Consider the following 25,346-nt stretch of genomic DNA (forward strand, 5'->3'; position numbering starts at 1 on the left):
CAGAAGGATGATAAGTGGTCTAGCCAAGAACTGAACCCACACCTGTCTCAGTATATAGTATATAGTCCATGCTTTTTCATCAGCACTTTCTGGATACATTTCTGGGCAACTATGTTAATTCATATTGGAGGGAAGACATACTATACTTGCTGTCATCTGCGTGATCCAGTAGGGGAACAGATATCAAATTAAGTAGTTCTTGCTTGTCTTTTATTCAGAGGGGATAATTAAAATATGAATTGAATTTTGAGGGTCCTTCTGTTTGATACCTTAATATAATGGACAATTTATTTTATTCCCAATCTCCATTGTTGAAGAGTTTATATTCACAGTACCCAGAGTTATAACAGAAAGAGATAGGGAATTAAATGATCAATATACTTCATATCAGTCTCTCCTCTATGTTATACAAAGAGACCCAACAACTTAATCATCAGATGTTAAAGGCAAGGCATTTTTAGTTCCTACCCCAGCTCTACTACATTCTATTCAGCATATAATAATTTCTTAACAAAGGTTAGCTGTACTTATTAATAATCTTTATCACTGCCCTCTTGGAGAGGGTTTCCTATAAATATATATTTCATGATTTTTCAACCAAATCTGAGTATTAACCCTTGTGATGGTTATTTTACCTTTTCTCATCTGAAATTGGTATGGATAATGAGGCTGGCCAGTGGGGCTGGGAGTCTGTGGGCCCCTGCACACACAGGTCGAATGTCCTTCACAAGCAGGCTGCCAGCTGTGGCTGCAAAGCCTGTCTCCAGACCAACTGGATCTCCCCCACTAACAGCATCTTGTGATGCCTGTGTGACCTTGCGGCCTTAAATGACACCTTCAGGGTGGGTGCAGTCTCACCCACAGCTGGCAGGGGAAGGGGCCGAGCCCCTGGGGAGAGTCAGGCTGGTTCCAGGAGATCCAGGCTATCTTGTGTGACCTTGTGGCCTTAAATCACACCTTCAGGGCAGCTGCAGTCTTTCACCCAGAGCTAGCAGAGGAGGGGTCTGAGTCATTAAGGAGACAGTCTCCAGGAGACTCCCCCCCATCTCCGTGAGCCCCAAGCCAATCAACATATGTATGTGAAACCCCCTGTCCAATGGGCACCCCGATAGGATGACCCAATGGGCAGACAGTAATGTCTTAAAAACCTGGGACACTTCCTGGAAGCCAGTGTCCCGCTCCAGCAATCCGCCTGGGCTCTTCTCGGAGCAGACGCTTTCTCTGTCACTTGCCGATCGAATAAAAGTTTCTTCCTCTTTGCAAATTGTTTCCAGGCTTTTTCTTTCTATACTAAGCTGAGCAAAAGAACCCATGAGACTCGCTCCAGCAACTGCCCTCCCCCTCTGTGACCAGTAACAGATAATACTTCTGTTTTTGTTTTTTGTTTTGGTAAATCATAGGAAGAATTAACGCAACAGGAATGGGCTGGTTGAGAGATTAGTGGAACAGATTCTGATTACTGGCCTTTTTGCTGCATTTGACTTCCTCTAGTAATGCATCTCTCAGAGTTCTTCCCCCTCCCTCTTGCCTGAGGCCTGCCAAGGCACTTTGTCTAGCGGCTTGTATTCTCTGCCCTTTCAAGTAGCTCTGGAAGTTTGGAACTTGCAGCCCACATCAGCAGATTTGCCCTTTTGCATTTGGCAAGAATCAGGGTTTGCCATGTGTTTCCAAGGGGAGGTGGGAGTTTGGTGTTAAAGAGATTCATGTCAGCATGACTCTGGAAACAGTGATTGTTAGATAATCACTGAATATAAGCCAGAGGAGAAAATTGAGAACATTATTTTTTGGAGCTGTTTATAACTCTAGAGAGCTACAGTGATGTATTTATTGCTTTTCTTTGAGTATTCACCTTTAGGATGAGATGATACACTTTTTTTCAAAGGTTTATTTATTTATTTGAAAGTCAGACTTACACAGAGAGAGAAGGAGAGGCAGAGAGAGAGACAGAGGTCTTCCATCTGCTGGTTCACTCCCCAGCTGGCCGCAATGGCCGGAGCTGTGCTGATCCAAAGCTAGGAGCCAAGAGCTTCTTCCAGGTCTCCTATGTGGGTGCAGGGGCCCAAGTACTTGAGCCATCTTCTACTGCTTCTTCCCAGTCTCCTATGTGGGTGCAGGGGCCCAAGTACTTGAGCCATCTTTGCTTTCCCAGGCCGTAGCAGAGAGCTGGATTGGAAGTGGAGCAGCTGGGACTTGAACCATCACCCATATGGGATGCCGGCACCACAGGCGGTGGCTTTACCCACTACACTATAGTGCCGGCCCCAAGATGATACACTTTTAAGAAGGATCCTGTGATGCCATTTATTTAATAAAGCTTCAGGATAATTTCATCTGGAATCTAAAGTACCTTAAACCTGATTTCACATTTGCAGTGTTCTTTTGCTAATTTCCTAAAACCGTGACTGTGTGTAATCACTTACATTAAAAAGAGGTTAGAAGTAGGCGGTACACTTTTCCTTCCTTCTCCAAACCCCATTGAAAATAAAAGTTGGTGGGCCCTGGGGTATAGGAATGCTGGGGATCTTGGTATAGGGATGGAATTTAAATTAACTTTTGTTAAATGGTAGTTTATGTTCCTCAAAATATGGCTATAAATATCTAATAGCATGTTGATATATCCATGTGTGTGAATTTTCAGATTACTGGAGTGAGAGTGACAAGGAAGAAGCAGATACTCCATCAACACCCAAACAAGACAGCCCCCCACCCCCCTATGATACATACCCACGACCTCCCTCTGTAAGTACCAACAGATATGGATGGATGGATGGATAGATAGATGGATCGATCACCAGGTTAATTAATATATCTCCAGATTCTTTTAACCTGAAACATCTCTTTGTATGTTCAAAAAATATTGTTTAGTGGATTACATTTCAAACCTCAAGTTCCTTAGAGGAAAAGAAAATTGGGGCCCTAAAATCAGTAAGCAACACGTTTAAGTGTACAGAGAATACTAATTAGGAGAAACAGTCACCACAGATTTCAGGCAAGATAATTATCTGACAGTTTTATTAGGAAAATAGACTGTGTCAGAATAGTGTTCATAAAGATATCAGCAGTGTTTTGGCATGTAACTTTTTACATGGCCATAGGATCCGGTTTAATGTCTATGTTTACATGGTGCCTGTTTCCCATCAGAATTACCAGGAATGTCTTAGTGGCATCCCAGTTGAAACACTATGTTCTGTGGATATATTGCCATAAGAATCAATTCTGCCCATCTTGAGACTTAGTCTTTCACACAGAAAATGGAAGCTTAATTTAAGTGACAACAATAGCCAATCTAATTCAACCTCCATATTACTCAAGTAGGATAATTTTTAATTTCCCTCTTTCCCTAAAACATTAAGACCTGAATAATTACTTAACATATTTATGAAAGAGGAAAAAGAGTAAGCTGCAGCTTCATTGTGTAAACATTGGAACTTGCGCATTCTAAGAAGGAAGCTATTCACATTATTATTAACATGTGGGAAGGTAACAGCCTGCCCAAAGAAGATGCCAAGTAACTTCCCCTCCCTTACCAGGACAGGTGGCATGCACCTGTACTTCAGGCAGGCTTGTCCTGGCCACAACCGTGGCCCTAGTTTGTGAGGATCACATTTCACAAATCTGGCAGGGCTGATCTGTTAGCCCCAGAGCCAGAGTAAGGCTTGTTGCATTAGGGTTCACTGCAAGTATTTTACAACATTCACTTGATGCCTTTTTCTTGGTTATACTTGTATTCACAAACTTTAAATTCTAGTGAAAAAAATATTCCATTATTTTTGTGCTTATGGGCCCTGCAGTGTCATGGTCAATGCAAACGCTAATCCCTAAGAAAGTATAATCACATCCTGCCTATATTTCTAACCTTTCAGAAAATGCCATAGAATTTACACAACTGCAAAACAGCTTCTCAGTGGCACCCATAGGAGCCACTTGTGAAGAAGAGGCAGGGTTCGTTTTATAAGGGAACTAGTTATTACATGCAAAAGCCTCTCTACTTGCCTTCACCTCCAAGCTCTGTAATGTCCAGAAACAAGAATCTGGGGAAAATACTTCTTTGGAATTTGAAAATATGTAGAGATTTTAAACTTTGGATTTTTTTTTTTACTGAATATTTCTTTTGTACATACTCACGTGTTGTCATACTTTCATTGAAAAATTTTGCATGTCAAAGTGTCAGTGAAATCTGGTATCCCTGCATTTCAATACATCCACTTAAACTGTAATCTAGGCCTAACTTTAAAACGTCTGCAAACTTGCCTCATTATTTCTCTAAGGGCTGATTACAGACTTCTTTCCACAGATGAGTTGTGCCAGTCCTTATGTGGAAGCAAAACACAGCCGACTTTCCTCCACAGAGACTTCTCAGTCTCAGTCTTCCCATGAGGAGTTTCGCCAAGAAGTAACTGGGAGCAGTGTGGTGTCCCCCATTCGCAAGACAGCCAGTCAGCGCCGCTCCTGGCAGGATCTAATTGAGACGCCACTGACAAGTTCAGGGTTACACTATCTTCAGACTCTTCCTCTGGAGGATTCTGTCTTCTCTGACTCCGTGGCCATCTCCCCAGAACATAGGCGGCAGTCCACTCTTCCAACTCAGAAGTGCCACCTACAGGATCACTATGGGCCGTACCCCTTAGCTGAGAGTGAGAGGATGCAAGTGCTAAATGGAAATGGGGGCAAGCCTCGAAGTTTTACCCTGCCTCGAGATAGTGGGTTCAACCACTGTTGTCTGAATGCTCCAGTTAGTGCCTGTGACCCACAGGATGATGTGCAACCCCCGGAAGTAGAGGAAGAAGAGGAAGAGGAGGAAGAGGAGGAGGAAGAGGAAGAGGAAGGGGAGGCAGCAGGTGAAAACATAGGAGAAAAAAGTAAGTATGTTTATGGAGATTCTTAGCTTGTGTATACCAAATCCTAACCTTTTAAATTGGTTTATTTGAAGAAAATAGAATTTTGCTTCCTTTCTTGTTAAAATAATAGTCTTGCTGCTCAGGAAGTTCAGTCTCCCCTGGTGTCCTACTTTCAGAACCCCAGTAACTTGGGAAAAATGATGAGTAATGAAGTTTATGGCCAAGGACACCCACAGCTGGAGCAAATAACTTTTTTCTCCAACTACCTATTTGCCTTTTTAAGGTTAATGATATTTTTTCTTTTCCTTCCTTATCCACTTGCTTCTCACTTTCATGCATCATCTCCTTGGTCCACAGTGGTTGCCCCCTGAGTTTGTATTAGTTAACCATAAATGCTTCTAGTGGGGTGTTAACAGAGCCTTGATTGAGTAAGTGGATGCACACACACAACCCAACCCACACATGCACATACATATCTTCCTTTTTCACTGTCAGAAGCTTTAAAGAAAAAAAATCTAAAAGACAATTTTTTTCCCAAGGAGGGATTTCACATAGCATTTCTGTCAACTCTAAATAGCTGAACTTCTTTTTAGAAACCAATTTGTCAAATACATCCATCTACTTTCTTGGTATGTATGTTGATTACAAAACTCAATTTAACTGAATCAACTCTTAAGAGAGACAAGCCAGTTAAGTAATCCTGTATCTTGTTGGCATTAAGAATCTATTTACTGGTTATCAAGTTCTTTATTCAACATGCTATACCAAGCATCTGTTTATAACTAACATAATACACTGGCCCAGAAACAGGTGAATTTAACAAAAAAGTTATAACTCAGTTATTTTAGTTAGAAAGAAGTCTAGATTTGACTCTAAGTCCTGAACATAAAATGCGAAAGAAAAAATAGCATAGATGAAATGGTATAAAGCAGTGTGCAATTCTTCACCCAAAATACAGTCCAAGCCAATTAGTGCAGATAACTTGAGCCAGTGATGAAGCTACAATTACTGATTTGATCCCCCTAGGGCAGGGTTGGGGAAAATCCAGCCTTTGGGCCATATAACATCCACTAAATCATTGGTTCTGGCCCTGCCAAGGCAACTGCAGGCAGGACTTGGGAATTCAATAAATCTATAGCAGGTGAATTTTTAAAGTGATAATTTTGTAGACAGTGAAAATGGTGTTATAAATATCCAAATGGCCCTTCACAGAAAAAAATAAGTTTCCCAGCCCTGCAGGGTCATTGGACTTCTCTTTTTAAAGGATATAAGCAGAATGTCACCTTCAGCCTATTTTGCAAGTATGCAAGCTCCACTATGGGATATATCACTGTTGTTAGGTTCTTCATCATTACTGGAAAAACAACTCAAAATTCACAGGCTATGAACAGGTTAGGAGCCCAATGGCCATGTGAACTGTGGCTCTTTTACAGTGAGAGTCACTTCGAAAGTGATTGACCAGAGAATACAGTGGATTTCCTTTTATGGTATGAATCTTCCTTGGGTTATTTAGTTGTAATTAAATTGTATCTTCCACCAGCAAAGTATCAGAATTGTTTGTAGTAAAATGCATATACTAAGGCAGTTTCCACATGAAGGATAGTTACGGCATAATCCCCATGAGAAACATTTAAAAGGTGCTATGCTGGTGCAGGAAAGGTAATTACGATCCATTACCAACAAGCCTGCCAGCACTCACATCTACCAGATTATGGAAGAGTCTGTAAAGGAGTTAGGAGGCATGTTAGGCCTCTGTAGTTTTAGCAAGCATAATAATACATGTTTATATTTTAATAATATCTAAATTAATGAATTTGTTTTCTGAAATTTAACCAAAGTTAGAAACTTCATTTTAGCTGTTATTTAGGTACTATCCAACAGCAATGACTAAATGTATGATGCTTATTTATTATTCCACAAACATATTGGGGAGCATATTTCATCTTAGCCATTTTAAAAATAAACTGTGTTGCAGTTAGGCACAGAAATAGAGGATTCTGCTCAGAAAACATTCCATTGTTCCTACAGGCAGAGCCACTGATGCAGTCTTGTTTTTGGATAGCTGAGACACTTAACAATAGATTATCCTGGTCGTTCAGTTGGGCAGGATTAGAGAGAAGCCAGCGGGCAATGGAACTTAAATGAAAGCATAGCTTCTGCCTGCCTTCCTTGAGGTTTCCAGTAGCCCACAGAGCATTTCTTTGACTTTCTTTTCTATACGTTCTTTTTTGTTTTTCTGGATTGGATTTATTTTTAGCAATGTAGATGCACTCCTAAGTATGTGGATTTTTTTTGTTTCAAATTCCAGATAAGTTTATTAGGGAATTATGTGGTAACTTTCCATCGTTTTCAGGGCATTCTGTCTTTGCAGAATACTCATGATAGAACAGCCCTAGGAGGTGTGTCAGTAAATTTGCTGTTGCACATTTTGTCTTTGCGATCCATATTGTGGGACAGTTCATGCTATTTCATTCAGATCTGTTTCACTGAAAGTGGCCATGCATTATGTTTCAGGTCCCATTGCTCTCTCTGTGTTTTCCCATAAATCTTACCACTTGATGTCTTAGTGAACTTTAAATTATTCTCAACAGAGCAGCACATTTCATGGTAGCCTGGAAGGTACTTCTTATTTAATCAAAGATATGTTCACCTTTCCAATGACAGTTTTTTCCATATTCCTGTTTCTAATATTTAGGAATGTATAATTTGGGGAAGCATCAACTTTAAATTTCATTATTTTCAGAAGACTCTTTAAGCTTTAGTTAAGGAGTGTCATGTTCATGGCTGCCCTGAATTGGCCATTATAAGTAAGTTATGTAGGCTTCCTATTCAAATCAAGCTGCTTGATGTTATGTCAAAAGGGCAAAAATTATACCCAGGAATAAGGCTATGACTATTACTCCAGCCTCAGACATACATTCATGCCCTCCAACATAGAACCCTCACTGTGCTGCTGCACAGACTGGTAAGCAACCAGTAGTTAGCAAAGATCGAAGGTGAACAGTGGTATGTTACTATCCTGCCTGAGGCCAACATTCAGTTTGACCTACTGAAGTGAATTTGCACTAATCAAGTACAGGCTATAGAGGAAATAAATTTAATGTCTTAGTTCCAGTTTCCATTTACCAAGAAGTTGAAAATAGGAGGCAACGGACAAGTGGGCAAAAGGAAGAATGAAAGAAAATATTAAGATATAGCCTGTCTTATGCCTTAGAATCAAGAATTATGTCACCAACCAAGCTCCTTTCTTATCGTTTATATTTTTACCTTACCTTATAAAATGATATATACTATAGAGTGCTGACAGCTTATAAAGTAGTCTAAGAATCAAGATGTACCTAAGTCTGTACCCTAGTTGTTTTTCAGTAGCATTGTAGATGTGAAATTTGGCCCTGCTTATGAAGTGTAAATTTAGTCTTCCTCAGAAAAGACTTCAGTCTGTGTTCTCATGGTTTAACTACCTTTTGTCTTATTTTGAAATTCAATTATTCAACTGAGTCATATTGTGCTTTTTCTCAGGCTGAACTCATTTTAGTCTGAAATGCATGGTACTAAAAGTACACAGATGAGACCTGTCTTGTTTTCCTTTGACTGAAAGTCAGCTTGTATGTTAATTATCCTGACCTACTTCCCTGGCATTTGGGAGAAGACAAGTAATTTCCCATTATCCCAATTAGCTGTTTCAGAGCTTACTGAGGTGTGAGCCTTATAATACCTTAGTTAGATTAAATTATATATCAGCCTATGAAACACTTAAAGACTATAAATCATTAAAGTATGGGACAAAATACAAAGATACACTTCATTTAGAAACCATCTGCCATAACACTAAAATACTGTTTTGATTAATGCAGCTTGAAGTCTGCTAGAATCTCTTTCCTTCCCTGTACTAGGCAATTTAGATGTGGTTTCAAAGCGTTATCCTTTAATTCTGCTGATTTCCCTCTTGGCAGTTAGAAGGATATTCTTTCCTATCCATACATATTCTTGGTGCTTTCGTTTACTCAATGAAGGTATAATGCTCTCTTTTTTCATTGTCTTGGAGATTACCTGCCAGTATTCTCACTTAATTTTCACATATATTTAGTTTGGCCTCAGAAATCTAAGAAAAAACCTAAGTCTTATGGAGGGGGAGGGCGAAGAGGAGGGATAAATCTATCTGTTGCCTTTGTAGCTACTGTACACATTCGGTTATCTGAATGAGATTTATTGATGCCTCTAAAATGAGATCTGCTGAGAAATATATTTTAAAGTTTTTTTTAACCTAACATCCTTTACACATCATTAATAACCTTGGAGCTACACAGAATATGCAGCTCAGTGGCCTAATACCTTAAATTATCTCCACAGAAAGATTAGGTAATGACCACCCATACCATGCTTAAGAAGATACATTAATTTTCTACAATCATTTTAAGAGTACTGGAGTAATTTCCCAAAGCAGCCATGAATTTTATTTTTAGGAACATTCACATCAGATTTGTATAGGTAAGGGAAAAATAGGCCCAGAATATGAAATTGTGTTGAAGGGAAAAAAGGAACAAGTTAAAAATAAAGAATAATGTCACAGCAATTTTTGCTACCTTTTTTGACGATTTATTTATTTATTTCAGAGGCAGAATTACAGACAGAGAGGGAGATAGAGAGAAAGAGAGAGAGGTCTTCCATCCGCTGATTCACTCCCCAAATGGCTACAACAGCCAGAGCTAGGCAAATCCGAAGCCAGGAGCCAGGAGCTTCTTCTGGATATCCCACATGAGTGCAGGACCCCAAGTACTTGGGCCATCTTCTACGGCTTTCCCAGGCACATTTGCAGGGAGCTGGATCAGAAGAGGAGCAGCCAGGATTTGAACTGACACCCATATGGGATGCTGCTACCACAGGCGGAGGTTTGGCCTACTATGCCACAATCGCCAGCCCTGTCAAACTAATTCTTATTGTCAAGATAAGTTATGTACATCACAAATAATTTGAAAGAGTATAAAATCATCAGTAATATCTGAAATTATAGTTCAAGTTTAAAGGGAATAGAGGAATAAGGATATGATCAATGTGATATGATGTGGTACAGTTAGAATAGCAGAGAACCTCAACTATACCACTTCTGTGAAGTTTAGGACAGCATCCTTGGCAGGTTATCAAACAGGTGTATATATAAAGAAAAAATACAGAAAAATCTAGAAAGAAGTGACTATTCTTTTAATATCATGCTGTCTGAATTTGAGGAAATACTTTTATAGAGAGACATAAAACATTGATGATTAGATACAGATATTGGTTATAGATTGGTTATAGATATTGGTTATAGATTGGATTTCAAATCACACCTGACTTGTTTTTTGGCTTAGATAATAAGGAAAGTTCACAGGTAGGAGTGTTCTTGGTTGGATTTCCTGACTCTCCAATATCAGGACTCTCAGTTAACTTTCAGAAATGCCAACAGCCTCAAATATAACTTCTCATAAGACAATACACAAAAAGCAAAAGAGTAGGTCCTATCTTTAGTCCCTTTTGTAAGATTTAGGGATACTTTGCCTGGATCTCTCTAGACTTAACCTCAAATTTCATTGGCCAAGTTACATCATGTGTCCGTGTCTAAATTACAGGGGAAGTGAATGATTATGAATATTTTGACCTTAATTGGTTTTAAGGTCATGAAAAAATAAACATGCCAAACTACTTGTTATTTCTGCTTGAGCAGCTCTGTTACTGCATATGTTATATCTTCAAATACATTGTTCAAGTACAGTTACACTCTTTATTAGAAATTTTTTTTAAGATTTTATTTATTTGAGAGGCAGAGTTAGGGAGAGAGAGGAAGAGACAGAGAGAAAGGTCATCCATCTGCTGGTTCACTCCCCAAATGGCCACAACGGCCGGAGCTGGGCCCATCCAAAGGCAGAAGCCGGGAGCTTCTTCCCAGTCTCCCACACAGGTGTAGGGGCCCAAGGACTTGGGCCATCTTCTACTGCTTTCCCAGACCATAGCAGAGAGCTGGATCAGAAGAGGAGCCCCCAGGACTAGAAACGGTGCCACAGGCAGAGGCTTAGCCCACTATGCGTGGTGCCGGCCCTTGTACTCTTTTAATAGGTGTATACAAACCCATACCCCAGATCACATCACTTCATTTAAAAGTCTTGGCATTATTGAAGTGTTGTATATACAAAAGAGAAAATAACTGCAGAATATAGTATTTTATATAATTATTTGCCTCATGAAATGAATAAGCATGTTTTTCTATGAACAATAAGTGGTCCTAGCTTAGAGTACAGTCCCTGGAGACATTCCTCAGATCAAATTCTTGCTTTGTCAGTCTTTCTCATACTAGTGCTATGATTAATATAGTTAATTTAACATCTCTAAATTTCTCAGTGTCTTCATTATTATATCATAAGGTAATAGTACATTTTTTGAGGTTATATGAGGATTAAATAAAGTAATTACAGAGAACGTTTAGCATCCATATCTGACACATTGTAAGTCCATCCAGTAAATGTTATATAATTGTAGGTAGATGTTATGAAGATTTGAATTTAGGAAAAGAGTAATTACAATACTTAAATAGTGAATTAGCCCTGGCAAACCTCACTAAATAATCAAATGGACATATTATACTAACTATACATTATTAATTCTTTCATAGAGAAGGTACTTCCTAATTTTATAGTATAACCATTATGGAGTTTGATTATCAGAATAATATTAACATAGGAATATTAGAGTGCCAAATACTGAATATTAGACTGTACTTTGAAAGTTTGTCTTAGAGAAATTTGAGCTTTAACATTTTGAACAGAGTTTTTCATTTTCTCTCACATTTAAAATCTGTAATCCTCCATGATTTTGAATCAGATATTTTTACTGTGCTTATCTTTTGATAAGTTGTCTATAGAACATATTGGCTTGTATTCTAAGATCTATTCATTTAAGAGCTTCAGATTTTCTCATCCATGACTTTATTGGTTCTTTTCACTGTATTTTTTTCCTTAAACATTTGTCATTGTTGTTGCCCTACCACCACTCCATGGCCTAATTTAGAGTCTATTCTGTAACTTATGAAATGAGTATTTTAAATCATACACCTTGGAATTTTTGGTGATAGAAAATAGCCCATAACTTTGCTATCACAAAATGTTAAATTTACGCCTTGTGTTCCTAGCATCTATGCTGTTTTCTTCTTGTTCTCTAACAGCGACAACGCACAGGAGTTTACATTCCTGTTCTTACAAAAGTGTGGAGGAGGGAGACCTTGCAGTCAGCGTGGCTTTACCACAATCCTTCAGCACACTCTGACAATAAACCCCACCCCTCACTTTCAACTCTATTGTCTTTTTTTATCCTATGTAATTGCTGGGCAGCCTTCTCTGAATTTAGCATCTTGGATTCTAAGGTTCATTATGAGCTTTTATTAACTTAATGAGAAGGATTGTGCCTCAGCACTAGAAATGGGAAAAGTGTTTGCCACTCCAAAGCTAATTTTGTACACATGATAAATATCTTTGCTGAATAATGAAGTGAGAAGTTACACTTAACTTTGAATACTTCTCAAATTTGTAGGCTGTTTCTATTTAGATTTAACCATTTTGAACATTTTGCCATATATGATTCATATGTATATGTTATATATGCATAAATACACATATATACTATTTTTCTTAAGACTAGGAATGGGCCGGCGCCACGGCTCACTAGGCTAATCCTCCCCCTTGCAGCGCCAGCACACCGGGTTCTAGTCCCGGTCGGGGCGCCGGATTCTGTCCCGGTTGCCCCTCTTCCAGGCCAGCTCTCTGCTGTGGCCCGGGAGTGCAGTGGAGGATGGCCCAAGTGCTTGGGCCCTGCACCCCATGGGAGACCAGGAGAAGTACCTGGCTCCTGCCATCGGATCAGCGCGGTGCGCCGGCCGCAGCGCCAGCCACGGCGGCCATTGGAGGGTGAACCAATGGCAAAGGAAGACCTTTCTCTCTGTCTCTCTCTCTCACTGTCCACTCTGCCTGTCAAAAAAAAAAAGAATAGGAATGGATATATTAATATCACATAAGATATTTGTGACAGAGATAAAGTGAGGAAAGAGGGTATATTATTATATAAGGTATATAATTCCATGACGATGATATTTATAAATATCTATCAAACCATATGACATCCACACATTTTTAATTTATGTGTATATGGCCTTCCATCTATGAGAACAAATGTGGAGTTTGTCTTTCTTTGTCTGGCTTATTTCACTTAGCCAAAGTGAAAAAGTGTGTGTGTGTGTGTGTGTGTGTGTGTGTACCACATTTTCTTTATCTAGTCATCCACCAATGAACAACTAGGTTGACTCCTTATCTTTGCTACTGTGAGCAATACTGCAATAAACATGGGAATGCGCATATCTCATTCATATGCTGATATAATTTCTCTTGGACATATTTCCAGAAGTGAGATAGCTGGGTCATATGACGGATCTATTTTTAGTTTTTTGAAGATATTTCATACTGTTTCCCATAATGGCTGGACTAGTTTGCAATCCCACCAACAGTGTATTGGGGTACCCTTTTCTTCACAACCTCACCAGCGTCTATTTTCTGACTTTTGGGTAACAGCCACGCTAACTGCAGTGAGCTGATATGTTGTCATTTTTATTTGCATTTGCCTGATGGCTAGTGATACTGAGAATTTTTTCCTATTTGTTGGTGTAGCATCTTTTTTTTTATTGGTGTCTCTCTGATAAATACTACAGAATCCATTTTAAAATACTTTATAATAAAGCAAAGAGTTCATCTTTTATTGATGTTACCTTTTTATTGGAAGTAGGCATATAATGTGTTATACTATATATAAATATGCTTAATAGACCTCTCTCCCTAGAACTTAGAGTATTATGCACTTATGTTCATCCTCACGCTCTACATCACAAAACAAACACCTTTTATATATTTGATGAGTAAGTTACCGAGCCTATGTTTGAATATTTTAGGGATTCAGAGCTGTTACTTCCAAAATGTTCCATATTGGATAGTCCTAGTTAGAAAGTTCTTCCTTGTATTGATATAAAAGCAGACTTCTGATAAGTTTTCTACTCACTGTGAATCTGAAAATTGCAAATTACAAAAACACAGAGCAAGTGTTTGAAATACTGTCATGTGGAAGGACAGATTAGATAGTCTTTGAAGTTCCAGAGAACATAATATGTAGAAGGTACAGGAAGGCTGATTGTAGACTGGTATAAGAAAAAAATGTTCCAGTTGTTGCATTTGCCCATAAATGAAATCGTTGATCTTGTGAGTTTAGTGAGATCCCCATTTCTCAGGCTGTTTAAAAAAGTCTGAGAGGCTGACATTATAACACAGAAGCTTAAGCTGCAGCCTGTGATGCCCGTATCCCTTTGTCTGAGTGTTGGTTGGAGTCCCCATGCTCTGCTTCCTATCCAGCTCCCTGCTGATGTGCCTGGGAAGGCAGCACATGATGGCCCAAGCACTTGGATCCCTGCCACCCACATGAGAAACCCAGACAGAGTTCCTGGCTACTGGCTTCAGCCTGGCCCAGCTGTTGTGTGTCAGTGAACCAGGGAATAAAAGATCTCTTTCTCCTGCCCTCCCTTCCCCTCTTCCTCCCACCTTCTCTCTCCCTCTCTCTCTCTTTCTCTCACTCTCTGTTACTCTGCCTTTCAAAAATAAATAAATAAATATTTTTTTAAAAATGAGAGAAAGAGGCTGAATAACAAGTCAGGGACTCTTAAGTTAGCTGGAAAGGTAAACCTGATGGCTTTTAAGAAAAAAATCAGACTCCAATGATATATACCTTTGGTATTACAGTATTTGGTTTTTAGAAATATGACTTCAAAAAGTTCGTGAAAATAGAATTATGGCCAGTGCCGTGGCTCAATAGGCTAATCCTCCGCCTTGCGGTGCTGGCACACCGGGTTCTAGTCCCGGTCGGGGCACCGGATTCTGTCCCTGTTGCCCCTCTTCCAGGCCAGCTCTCTGCTATGGCCCAAGTGCTTGGGCCCTGCACCCCATGGGAGACCAGGAGAAGCACCTGGCTCCTGCCTTCAGATCAGCGCGGTGCACCGGCCACAGCGCACCGACCGCGGCGGCCATTGGAGAGTGAACCAACGGCAAAAGGAAGACCTTTCTCTCTCTCTCTCTCTCTCTCTCTCTCTCTCACTGTCCACTCTGCCTGTCAAAAATTAAAAAAAAATAGAATTAAAGATAAGTTTATTTGGGTACAAAAATTTTATTGAAATCCATGTATATGAGGAATCTTCAAAAAGTACATGGAAACTACAATGGAATGGTATTAAATATAATTTGTATTATCTATTCTTGAGCTGAACGCACAAAATCTTCATACTTAAGAGTTCTAGATAACTCACTATCATGTCTACCCTCATCTTATATACTTAGTGTCCCCATGATAAGTATATTGGAACTATTACAGTGATCTAAACACTGTACCTCTGTTAACATGATTATGGTAGCTTTAACCTGCTCACAGGTGGCTCAAACGATGTTTTAATATTGCCAGCCATAAATAGCATTCTACATTTATTTACTTTTTAACCTTAATGCAACTGTTTTTATTTATATATGATTAATTTTAACTTCTTAAATTTCACCTGGAACTATTCAACTCTGTTAAAAGGTTGGGAATCTCAGTTTTATACTTTATGATACTAATTATCCTGCTTATCACCAAATAATCTTCTAGTGTTGTAAAGCATCCTTCCTATTTTTTCAACTGACCCTGTGATGAAGAAAACCCCAGTTTAAAAGAAAACATTTTAAAGATGAAAGGACCAAAGACAGACCTTGCAACATTCAATATGAAACTTTGTGTATTAATTTCATCCAGTCATTCAAAGTGCTTATCTGGATCTACAATAATATAATTCAGTGCATATTACAGTATCTTTATTCATAAGGGTGTCTTGCAAAATCTCATCTGTTGTGAGACACACTATCTATGACTTTACTCTTATCTCCCATGCTAGAGATATTATTGAAAAAAAAAAGTTTACATTGTTGCATTTTTACCATTGAATCCATGTTGATCCTTCAACCAAAATTTAAAAATCAAATTCTTGCCAATCATATTCTGATCTAAACTTTACCTTGTATTTATATCAGGTTTATTAGTATGTTCATTGTAGAACCCATGCTGGGTTTTCTTGTTGTTGTTGATTATTTGAATAAGACAATTCTTCCTTTAAGCTTTAAGCAGTAAAACTCAAGGAATTCTTACAATAGCCCTAGGGTAATTTCCAGAAAGTTCATTCATTTGCTGAGATTATAACCTGTAGGTTCAGAGGGACCACAGAATACTTCTTAGTAGTTCCTTGTCTCCAAAAGCATTCTTTTTTTTTTTTTTTTTAAGATTTATTTATTTATTTATTTGAAACAGTTCCAGAGAAGGTGGGGGGGGGGAGAATGAGAATGAGAATGAATGAGAGAGCAAGCAAGCCCTTCCATTCGCTGGTGCACTCTCCAAATGACTAAAATAGTCAAGGCTGGGCCAGGACGAAGCCAGGAGCCAGAAGCCTCATCCAGATATCCCACGTGGGTGTAGAAGCCCAAGGACTTGGGCCATCTTCCACTGCTTTCCCAGGTACATTAGCAAGGAGTGGGATCAGAAGTGGAGTAGCCAGGATTTGAAGCAGCTCTATAAGGCAGTGGTTCTACCCACTATGCCACAGTGCCAGCCCCCAGCATTTTTTTTTTCAAATGTCCTAGTTTAAATACTTTTCTCTTTGCAGGAAAAGCCTAAAATGCCTTATGTTTCTACTTTTCTTTTGTCATTTACTTCTATTTTTTCTTAATTTTTAAAATGCTCTTTGTATCTTCAGTTTTGTTTTTTTTTTTTTTTTTTCACAATCCTCAGCAGAACAATTGCCTTCATGGCACTCGTCTTACAAGCAATTGTTATTATTTTCTGCTTGTTCATTTCTAGTAGCTTCTCATTCTATCTTTTATATGCATTTTCCTAAATGTTTTTTTTCTAAGGAATCTCCACGCAACTGCCTCAGCATTAGTTACATCTCCTTTCCTTCTCTCATTTGGACACTTTATGTTTGGATGACTAGAATTTCATCTATTAAAACTGATCATTGAGCCGGCGCCGTGGCTCAATAGGCTAATCCTCCACCTTGCGGCGCCGGCACACCGGGTTCTAGTCCCGGTCGGGGCGCCGGATTCTGTCCCGGTTGCCCCTCTTCCAGGCCAGCTCTCTGCTATGGCCAGGGAGTGCAGTGGAGGATGGCCCAGGTGCTTGGGCCCTGCACCCCATGGGAGACCAGGAAAAGCACCTGGCTCCTGGCTCCTGCCATCGGATCAGCACGGTGCGCCGGCTGCAGCGGCGGCCATTGGAGGGTGAACCAACGGCAAAGGAAGACCTTTCTCTCTGTCTCTCTCTCTCACTGTCCACTCTGCCTGTCAAAAAAAAAAAATAATAAAATAAAAAAAAAAATAAAAAAAAAAAAACTGATCATTGAAAATTTGTCTTTCTAAAGTTTTAAAATCGTATTTCTTATAATCTAAGTTTCATACACAAGTATGTCTTTGCTCTCCTTACCAGTAGAAAAACAAAAGAAGAGAAAAACCAATTCAGGTTGAGTTTCTTTTAGTCACCTTCATGACTACAGTACCACAAAAATTCTTCTGTGTTGTCTACTGTTATATGGCAAATAAATTTTACTCATTTCTTTATAGTTTTGAGACATAAAAAATATCAGAGTTTTTAATACATTCAGCAGTTACTTATATATATTGATTTCATTTAATGCATTAAACCCTATAATTAATATATTTGTTAATTAAGCAGAAAATATTGGAACATAGGTTGTATCATTTTACATTTTTCATCATCAGAGAGTTTTAGAGAAACTGATCCACCAGTTTTTATTTTGCAAATAATGGGATATATAGCACTATGAAAATTAGGCACTTCATTAGGACAGTTTGCAAAATTTTTAATCATTTGTTCTTGTATCCCTCAGTCAATACCAGAAGATGCTAAGATAGACTGCTGGAGCCCCACGGACCTTGCATTCTAATAAGAGTAAGGAAATAAGAGTACCAAGGAGTTCTAGTAGTTTTTTTCTCTTAGACCCCAGTGCTATCCCTGATCAGCCATATTCTTTGATGTACTACATTCAGTGATTCTTAAGGAATATCTCAATAAATGACTTACCTTTTTTTTTTTAAAAAAAAAAGACATAGTTCTTATGATTTAAAAATGGAAGCAATCTAGAATTTTTTTCTGGTATGTAAACAAATAGGCTGTCCCTAAGTTTTCTGTCATGACTTGTTCTGTAGGTTCTCAAGTAGAATTATGATATCAATTTATCCACATAACAAAACTTTTATTCTGTCCATTGTTCAGTTTCTAAAATTAGAACTTTATTAGAGTATCTGATGTACTTGTATATTACTCCCAGTAGGTCATAGTTAGGTGGCGATGGCCCAATTAAATGAAAGTGTAGTGATAATAAGCCATTAGGCTTGACTGAGGAAAATATAATGATCTCTAATTGAAAGAAATGAACTGTTAGGAAAGAAATTAATTGACCCAGTGATATAAGAAATCAGAATTTTTAGTGATTAGAGAGTGCTTATTTAGAATCAAAAATAACTGTTTTCAAAAATTATTAAAATAAAAGCATGTCATATTCTAAAAATAAAGCATGAATGAATGGATAAGTAAATTATCTAAATAGCTAGATAAAATTTGTTCTTTTTTCCATTTTTCCTTTTTATTTAATTATTTTGATTTATCTGAAAGACAGAAAGACAGACCTCTCTTCAGATTCAGTTCCCAAATGTTCATAGCAGTCAGGGCTGGGCCAGGCTGAAGCCAGATTCCTGGAACTCAAATGAGCTTTCCCATTTGGGTTTCAAAGACCCACGCACTTGACCCATCACCTGCTGCCTTCCAGGGCGCTGTTAGTAGGAAGCTGAAATCAGAAGTGGAGCTAGAATTGGAAATCAAGGACTCTGATGTGGGATGCAGGTATCCCATGCAGCAGCATAACCACTATGCCAAATACCCACCCCTGACTACTTTTGTGTTAAATTTTCAACATTTTTTAAAAGATTTATTCATTTATTTGAAAGGCAGAATTACAGAGAGGCAGAGGCAGAGAGAGAGAGAGAGAGAGAGAGAGTTCGTCCATCTGCTGGTTCATTCCCCAAAAGGCTGCAATGGCCAGAGCTGGGCCGATCCGAAACCAGGAGCCAGGAGCTTCTTCCTAGTCTCCTACATTGGGTGTAGGGGGCCAAGCACTTGGGCCATCTTCCACTGCTTTTTCGGGCCATAGCAGGGAGCTGGATCAGAAGTGGAGCAGCCAGGACTCTAACTGGCGCCCATATAGGATGCCAGCACTGCAGGTGGCAGCTTTACCCGCTATGCCATGGTGCTGGCCCCAAATTTTCAACATTTTAGGGAAGTACTGTTATGAGTGGATATGTAATGTGGCATTTTAAAATGCTAAAACAGAAGCTAATGGTATTTTGCCTGACTCACGTGATACAGAAGCCTAGCCTTTCAAAATCAGTTTCAAGGACATAGTGTTAGACATAGCAGTTACCCCATAGGAAGAAAATTGACTATAACCCTTCTAACACCTCCCCAAAGTGGCAAGGTGGTAAGATAAGATTTTTGTAGTCGTGGTTCCTGCTAATCAGCCTCTGTCAACAGAGTAGCACATTTAGAGAGTTTATTTATAGGCCATGTGAGTTAAAAACTTGTTCTGACTCTAGTTAGATTTTGGCTCACCTCATCTACTCCTGGTATTAATGCAAATGAATAACTTGAGAATCTGGGTCACTCAAAATCCCCTTTAGCAATAGTTACACCTAAAAAAAGCATTCTTCCTTGATGTAGCAGTGCCAGAAATAGCATTTTCTGACCTCAATGACCTATCTTCCTACAGATTCCCCTCCCCCTGCCATATAGTTCACATCAAAGACTTTAAGTAGATCTCGCTTAAATTGAAAAACTAGTAAGGTAAAGCGTCTTACACAATTGTTTAATAGAACTCTTTATTCAGTGTTAGGCTTATACTACCATATACTTTACACGCTGGATAAATACATATTCTGGTTATGTAATTCAGTTCAAGTAATATTCATGGAGGTGGCACAAATGTACTTACTATGAGCCGGAAAATCAAAGATTAAAAAAAAAATCACAAATCAATCGTTTCAATGTCTAATTGGAGAAAGAAGCATCCAAATCTAATACTATGGCCCATTTTGTTTCAAGGGATGAACATGTTACATGAAAGCACTTAAGAAGTCTTGATTATCTCTACTTTGTAAAATCAGACATAGCCTCACAGAGGTTATAGCATTTAACCTTGGATGGAAAAGAAAAGAAGGATCCTTTATAGGTGCTTTAAAAAAATAGCATCTTCAAAGATATTTCTTAAAGAATAATTAGGAAAAATGGCATAGATGAAATAAAATGAGATAATGAATTGTGTTAGAACTAAATAATGAAGATCCTACCAGAGGTTTAGATTTTATCTCATTTTTTAAGATTTATTTATTGATTTGAAAGTCACAGTTACACAGAGAGAGGAGAGGCAGAGAGAGAGAGAGAGAAAGAGGGAAGTAAGGAGGGAGGGAGGGAGGGGGACGTCTTCCATCTGCTGGTTCACTCCCCAATTGGCCGCAACGGCCGGAGCTGTGCCTATCCGAAACCAGGAGCCAGGAGCTTCTTCCAGGTCTCCCATGTGGGTGCAGGGGCCTAAGGACTTGGGCCATCTTCTACTGCTTTCCCAGGCCATAGCAGAGAGCTAGATTGGAAGTGGAGCAACCAGGTCTTGAACTGGGGCCCATATGGGATGCCGGTGCTTCAGGCCAGGGTGTTAACCTGCACCATAGTGCAGGAACTTGATGGAACATAATATCTTGAGGAACATAATGGAGAGCTTATGCAGATTTCAGTACTGAGATGACATAATCAAATGTAAATTTCAGAAAGATTGCTCTGTGGCAATGTAGGTATATTGGTGTAGCCTCCCTAGTGTCTGAGACCAGTTAGAAAACTGTTTCAGCAATCCAGATGAGAAATATGATGCCCCCTCTGCAAATTTGGAGGCAAATATTATCTTCTCAGGGAAATATCCTCAGGTAGAAAGTAGGTCTTGAAGAATATAATGGAAGCTTGGAATACCCCAGTGCAGAATTAGCTATTGAGGAATATTAAGCTAACTGAGCAATAATAATAAGTCTGCCAGGTAGCCTTGAGTGCACTGAAGTCAGAAAACACAAAATTAAAATTGTACCAATCATGTGGATATATTATTTTTTCCCTAGCCATTTTCAGTGGCCAAGTAGGAGAAACAAAGGAGATACTGAAATACATATCTAAGACATATCTAAGAGAGTAGGAGAACTGAACTAGTCAGAGGGGTTCAGATTGGATAAAGAAATGAATTCCAGAGGAGGCTGGGTTATTGATGAGATCAAAGATTAGATATAGTGGAAGAGATGCTAACAGAGGAAGCTACAAACAGGGAGAGCTATAATACTTCTGAAGTTACATGGTTCACCATGACAAGCCCAAATGTGTGATGTTTTTAGATGTGACAGCAAGAATCTAACTTAGAGGGCACTCATTTTAAAACATCTCTTCAGTATCCCCTTTTATGTGTGTATCTTGAAGGAATAAAAGCCTTGGAACACTGCCACATTAATGTATAAAGTAAGTTATCTCAAAGGGAAACAAAATTAATATGTAAAATAAATCCCAATTATATTAATAGAATTTATTTATTCCATGGTTCAATCTAGTAAAGTATATTCAATGAACATATGAAGTGAAAATTTAAGATGTTTTAATTTGCTACCTTCATTCTAAAGCAAATCTCAACTCATTTAATTCAGGTTTACAACATTAACTAATCAGTCTTTGAATAAAATAATTTTGAATTTGATGTCAAGGGTACTCTGAATGGAATGATAAAATTATATGAATTTGTCCCTCTTTTACTTTTACTTTTGTCTCAGGAAACCTCTCTTTCTCTCTTGCTGTGGACTATATCCACTTTGGACTATATCCAATTTCAGCAATTGGGCCGGCGCCGCGGCTCACTAGGCTAATCCTCCGCCTAGCGGCGCCGGCACACCGGGTTCTAGTCCCGGTTGGGGCGCCAGATTTTGTCCCGGTTGCCCCTCTTCCAGGCCAGCTCTCTGCTGTGGCCAGGGAGTGCAGTGGAGGATGGCCCAGGTGCTTGGGCCCTGCACCCCATGGGAGACCAGGAAAAGCACCTGGCTCCTGCCATCGGATCAGCGCGGTGCGCCGGCCGTGGCGGCCATTGGAGGGTGAACCAACGGCAAAAGGAAGACCTTTCTCTCTGTCTCTCTCTCTCACTGTCCACTCTGCCTGTCAAAAAAAAAAAAATTTCAGCAATTGATTTTTTTTATAAAAGCATGCTGCATAGTCTGGATTTGAAATGCAATCTGCAGAGCCAGGCAAGCCCATCAATCTGATTCTTTCATTCTTTTCTCACATATAGAGAGAAGATGTTTTTCCACATGGAAAAATACTAAAAATAGAATTACCTTCCATACAGTAAAGCCAAAATATCTATAGTATGATATACTTTAAGTTTTGTAGGTTTGTTGAACACATTAATCCATTGCAAATAATAGCTAATACTTTCTTAATGAGTGCTTACAATGGGTCGGGCATTATTCTAAGGTCTTTGCATTATATAAATCATTTAATCCACAAAACAACCCTGTAAGGTAAATACAGTTATTATCCTCATCATCTAGATGACAAAACTGAGTTTAAATAACGTGATCCAGGACTCCCACCTAGTTAATACCAGATCTGTGATTCAATCTAAGACACTCTGACAGCAAAGTAAACACTCTCAACTACATATTGCCCCGTCAGAACTATACTTTTTATTCAGGATAAAAGAAAAATTTTTCTTTTCAGTTATTTTTTCTGTATATCAGAGTATATTACATTTATATAAAAGGAACGACAAATTTTTTATTTTTTACAGCAGGTCATGATCATTATTACAGTGCTCCATCAAGTAAAGCAAAAGCCTTACTCTGATCTTGCAATCACATTTATAGAAATTTACCTTTTATTATTAAAAATTGTGATTAATGAACTTTGCAATTTTAACTCACCATCATTTAAAAATCATGTACATGATATGTATAAAGAGTTAGTTCCACCACTTAAGTCAGAACTCTTAGTATTTTGAACTTTGACATGATGCCTTTTATAGTAAATTTGTTAATATTAGGATTTTTTTTAAAAGACTGTTTCCCAAGTCTGGAGAGCAATTTGAAATATAGTTCAAGTAATAAAGTTATTATTTCAATTTCACCTTCCAAGTTACACTTTATCCATTTCCTTAGAAACAATCCATATCTTTTCCTCCTATATATTTATGATTTAGGGAGTAGAAAAAAGAAGATTTAGGAGTAAAATTAAATTATATAACTGTTCTTAACAGTGTACTAACATGCCAAATCTGTTATATTATAGGTTACTGTGCATTCTTACATGGTAAATATTACTTCCTATTACCTCTTCCAAATTCAAATGGTCAATTCATGTGACCCACAAAGAACTATTATAGGATCTAATATTTATGCTTTAATCTCCTCTCAGCTTCTAATTTCTCACCCATAGTATGTAGTATAAAGTAAAAACTCATTACCAAAGTAAACTCTAGTGAAAATTTTCACATTTTCTGTATCTTCTTTCAGGATATTACATGTAAAAATACAAGGGTACTTGAAAGTTCGTAGAAGAATGGAATTGAAAATTAATGCACATTTCCAATGAACCTTTGAAGAGTGTTGCATTTTATAAAGTAGAAAGCAAAATATAAATATTAGTGTCATAATCATGCTTAGTAAGCTCACAGGCTAAACTGATCTGCCTTCAGAATATTTGTACTATGTTTAAAAAAGAGTAAAAGCTATTTCTTAGGATTATTTAAAAAGGAATACTAATTAGGTTAGATGGTACTTTGCAAAAAAAAAAAAAAATAGCAATGCCTCCAGTAAACTTTTCTTAAGAAAACCAAATTCGGGTGTGAGTGCAATCTAGCTGCAGCATCTGTCACCCCATTGATCAGCAGGATTGATTCAGCTGCTCCGGCCCCTTCCTCCCTCACAGCTGCATGTGCGCCCCTCCCGAAGCTGCAGGTTCGGTTAAAGAGGACGACCGTTCCCACTAGAGGAGCACCGCTATTCTGTGCTCCTCTGCTGGAACCTCCAAACAAGCTCTCAGTAAAACCAAATTCATAACTAATGAATAAATTGTTGCTTTTAACCCATATATTTTGGCTTATTTTTTAAGGAAGCAGCATTTTCTGTTTTTTCGTTCTTTTAAAGATTTTATTTATTTACTTGAAAGGCAGAGATAGAAAGACAGAGTGAGCAAGATCTTCCATCTACTAGTTTACTCCGCAGATGGCTACACCAGCCGGCCAGAGCTGGGTTGATTTGAAGCCAGGAGCCAGGAGCTTCTTCCAGGTCTCCCATGTGGGTGCTGGGGCTCAGGGATTTGGGCCATCTTCCACTGCTTCTCCAGGTGCAATAGCAGGGAGCTGGATGGGAAGCGGAGCTGCCAGGACTTGAAGAACCACCCGTATATGATGCTGGCGCCACAGGCAGCAGCTTTAGCAGCTATGCCACAGCGCTGGCCCCTATATTTTGCCTTTTGATTTAATATCTTAGTAATAATTTAATGTGGGTATCTGTATCCCACTTTTCTTGGGAAGTTGCCATGGTAACTCCTGAATTAAGGTACCAATTCACTGGAGCTTCAGGCTTAGTCCATGCTAAATACAGAAACTGCATTTGATTTCAGCTTGACTGTTTTTATGGGAAGTACTGTACCACAGTTCTTTCCACTTCTTAGGCTATCTTTTTCATCACCATAGAAACCAGATCTGCCCACACAATTAAGATCTGAAACCATTCCTAGTATGGCTAAAACTAAGGCCTTGGTTCCCAAGGCCTTCTATAATTAAAGCATATTGTTTTGTTAAGAAAAGTTCCTGCTTCTGTTTTTGAAGTATTTATTGATTTTCCATAAAGAGAAAACAGGCTTTCCAGTACTATGCTGAAGATTTACAATAAGGAATAACAAAAATGTCATCATGACATTTTCTTTGGTCCAGTTCTGGTTTTGTGTGTACTTATGAGGCATATGCTACACAATCAATTATTAGGGAATAATGTCTCATTTCAAATTACATGGCAGTATTCCCAAATCGTAGTAAACAAATTTAATGCCCATTTGATGGTGATCTTTTTTTTAAGATTTTATTTATTTATTTGAGAGGTAGAGTTACAGACAGTGAGAGGGAGAGACAGAGAGAAAGGTCTTCCTTCCGTTGAGTCACTCCCGAAATGGCCTCAACGGCTAAAGCTACGCTGAACCGAAGCCAGCAGCCAGGAGCTTCTTCCTGGTCTCCCATGCAGGTGCAGGGGCCCAAGCACTTGGGCCATCCTCCACTGCTTTTTCAGGCCACAG

The 25,346-nt window shown here is 38.7% G+C and overlaps 1 protein-coding gene across 6 annotated transcripts in view; it reads left to right on the forward strand.

The window, feature by feature from the left end:
- The window catches only part of CNKSR2 (connector enhancer of kinase suppressor of Ras 2), a 317,996-nt gene that overhangs the window by 266,983 nt on the left and 25,667 nt on the right, over positions 1–25,346 (forward strand). For all 6 annotated transcript variants that reach the window (XM_002719953.6, XM_002719954.6, XM_008272442.5 and 3 more), the window contains 2 exons: positions 2,639–2,739; positions 4,295–4,859. In XM_002719953.6, the coding sequence (XP_002719999.1) occupies positions 2,639–2,739; positions 4,295–4,859 (666 nt within the window). The remainder of the gene's footprint in view (positions 1–2,638; positions 2,740–4,294; positions 4,860–25,346) is intronic.

This window comes from Oryctolagus cuniculus, chromosome X (assembly GCF_051225735.1).
Source record: "Oryctolagus cuniculus isolate XC-2025 breed Fujian yellow rabbit chromosome X, ASM5122573v1, whole genome shotgun sequence".
NCBI classification, from domain to species: domain Eukaryota; kingdom Metazoa; phylum Chordata; class Mammalia; order Lagomorpha; family Leporidae; genus Oryctolagus; species Oryctolagus cuniculus.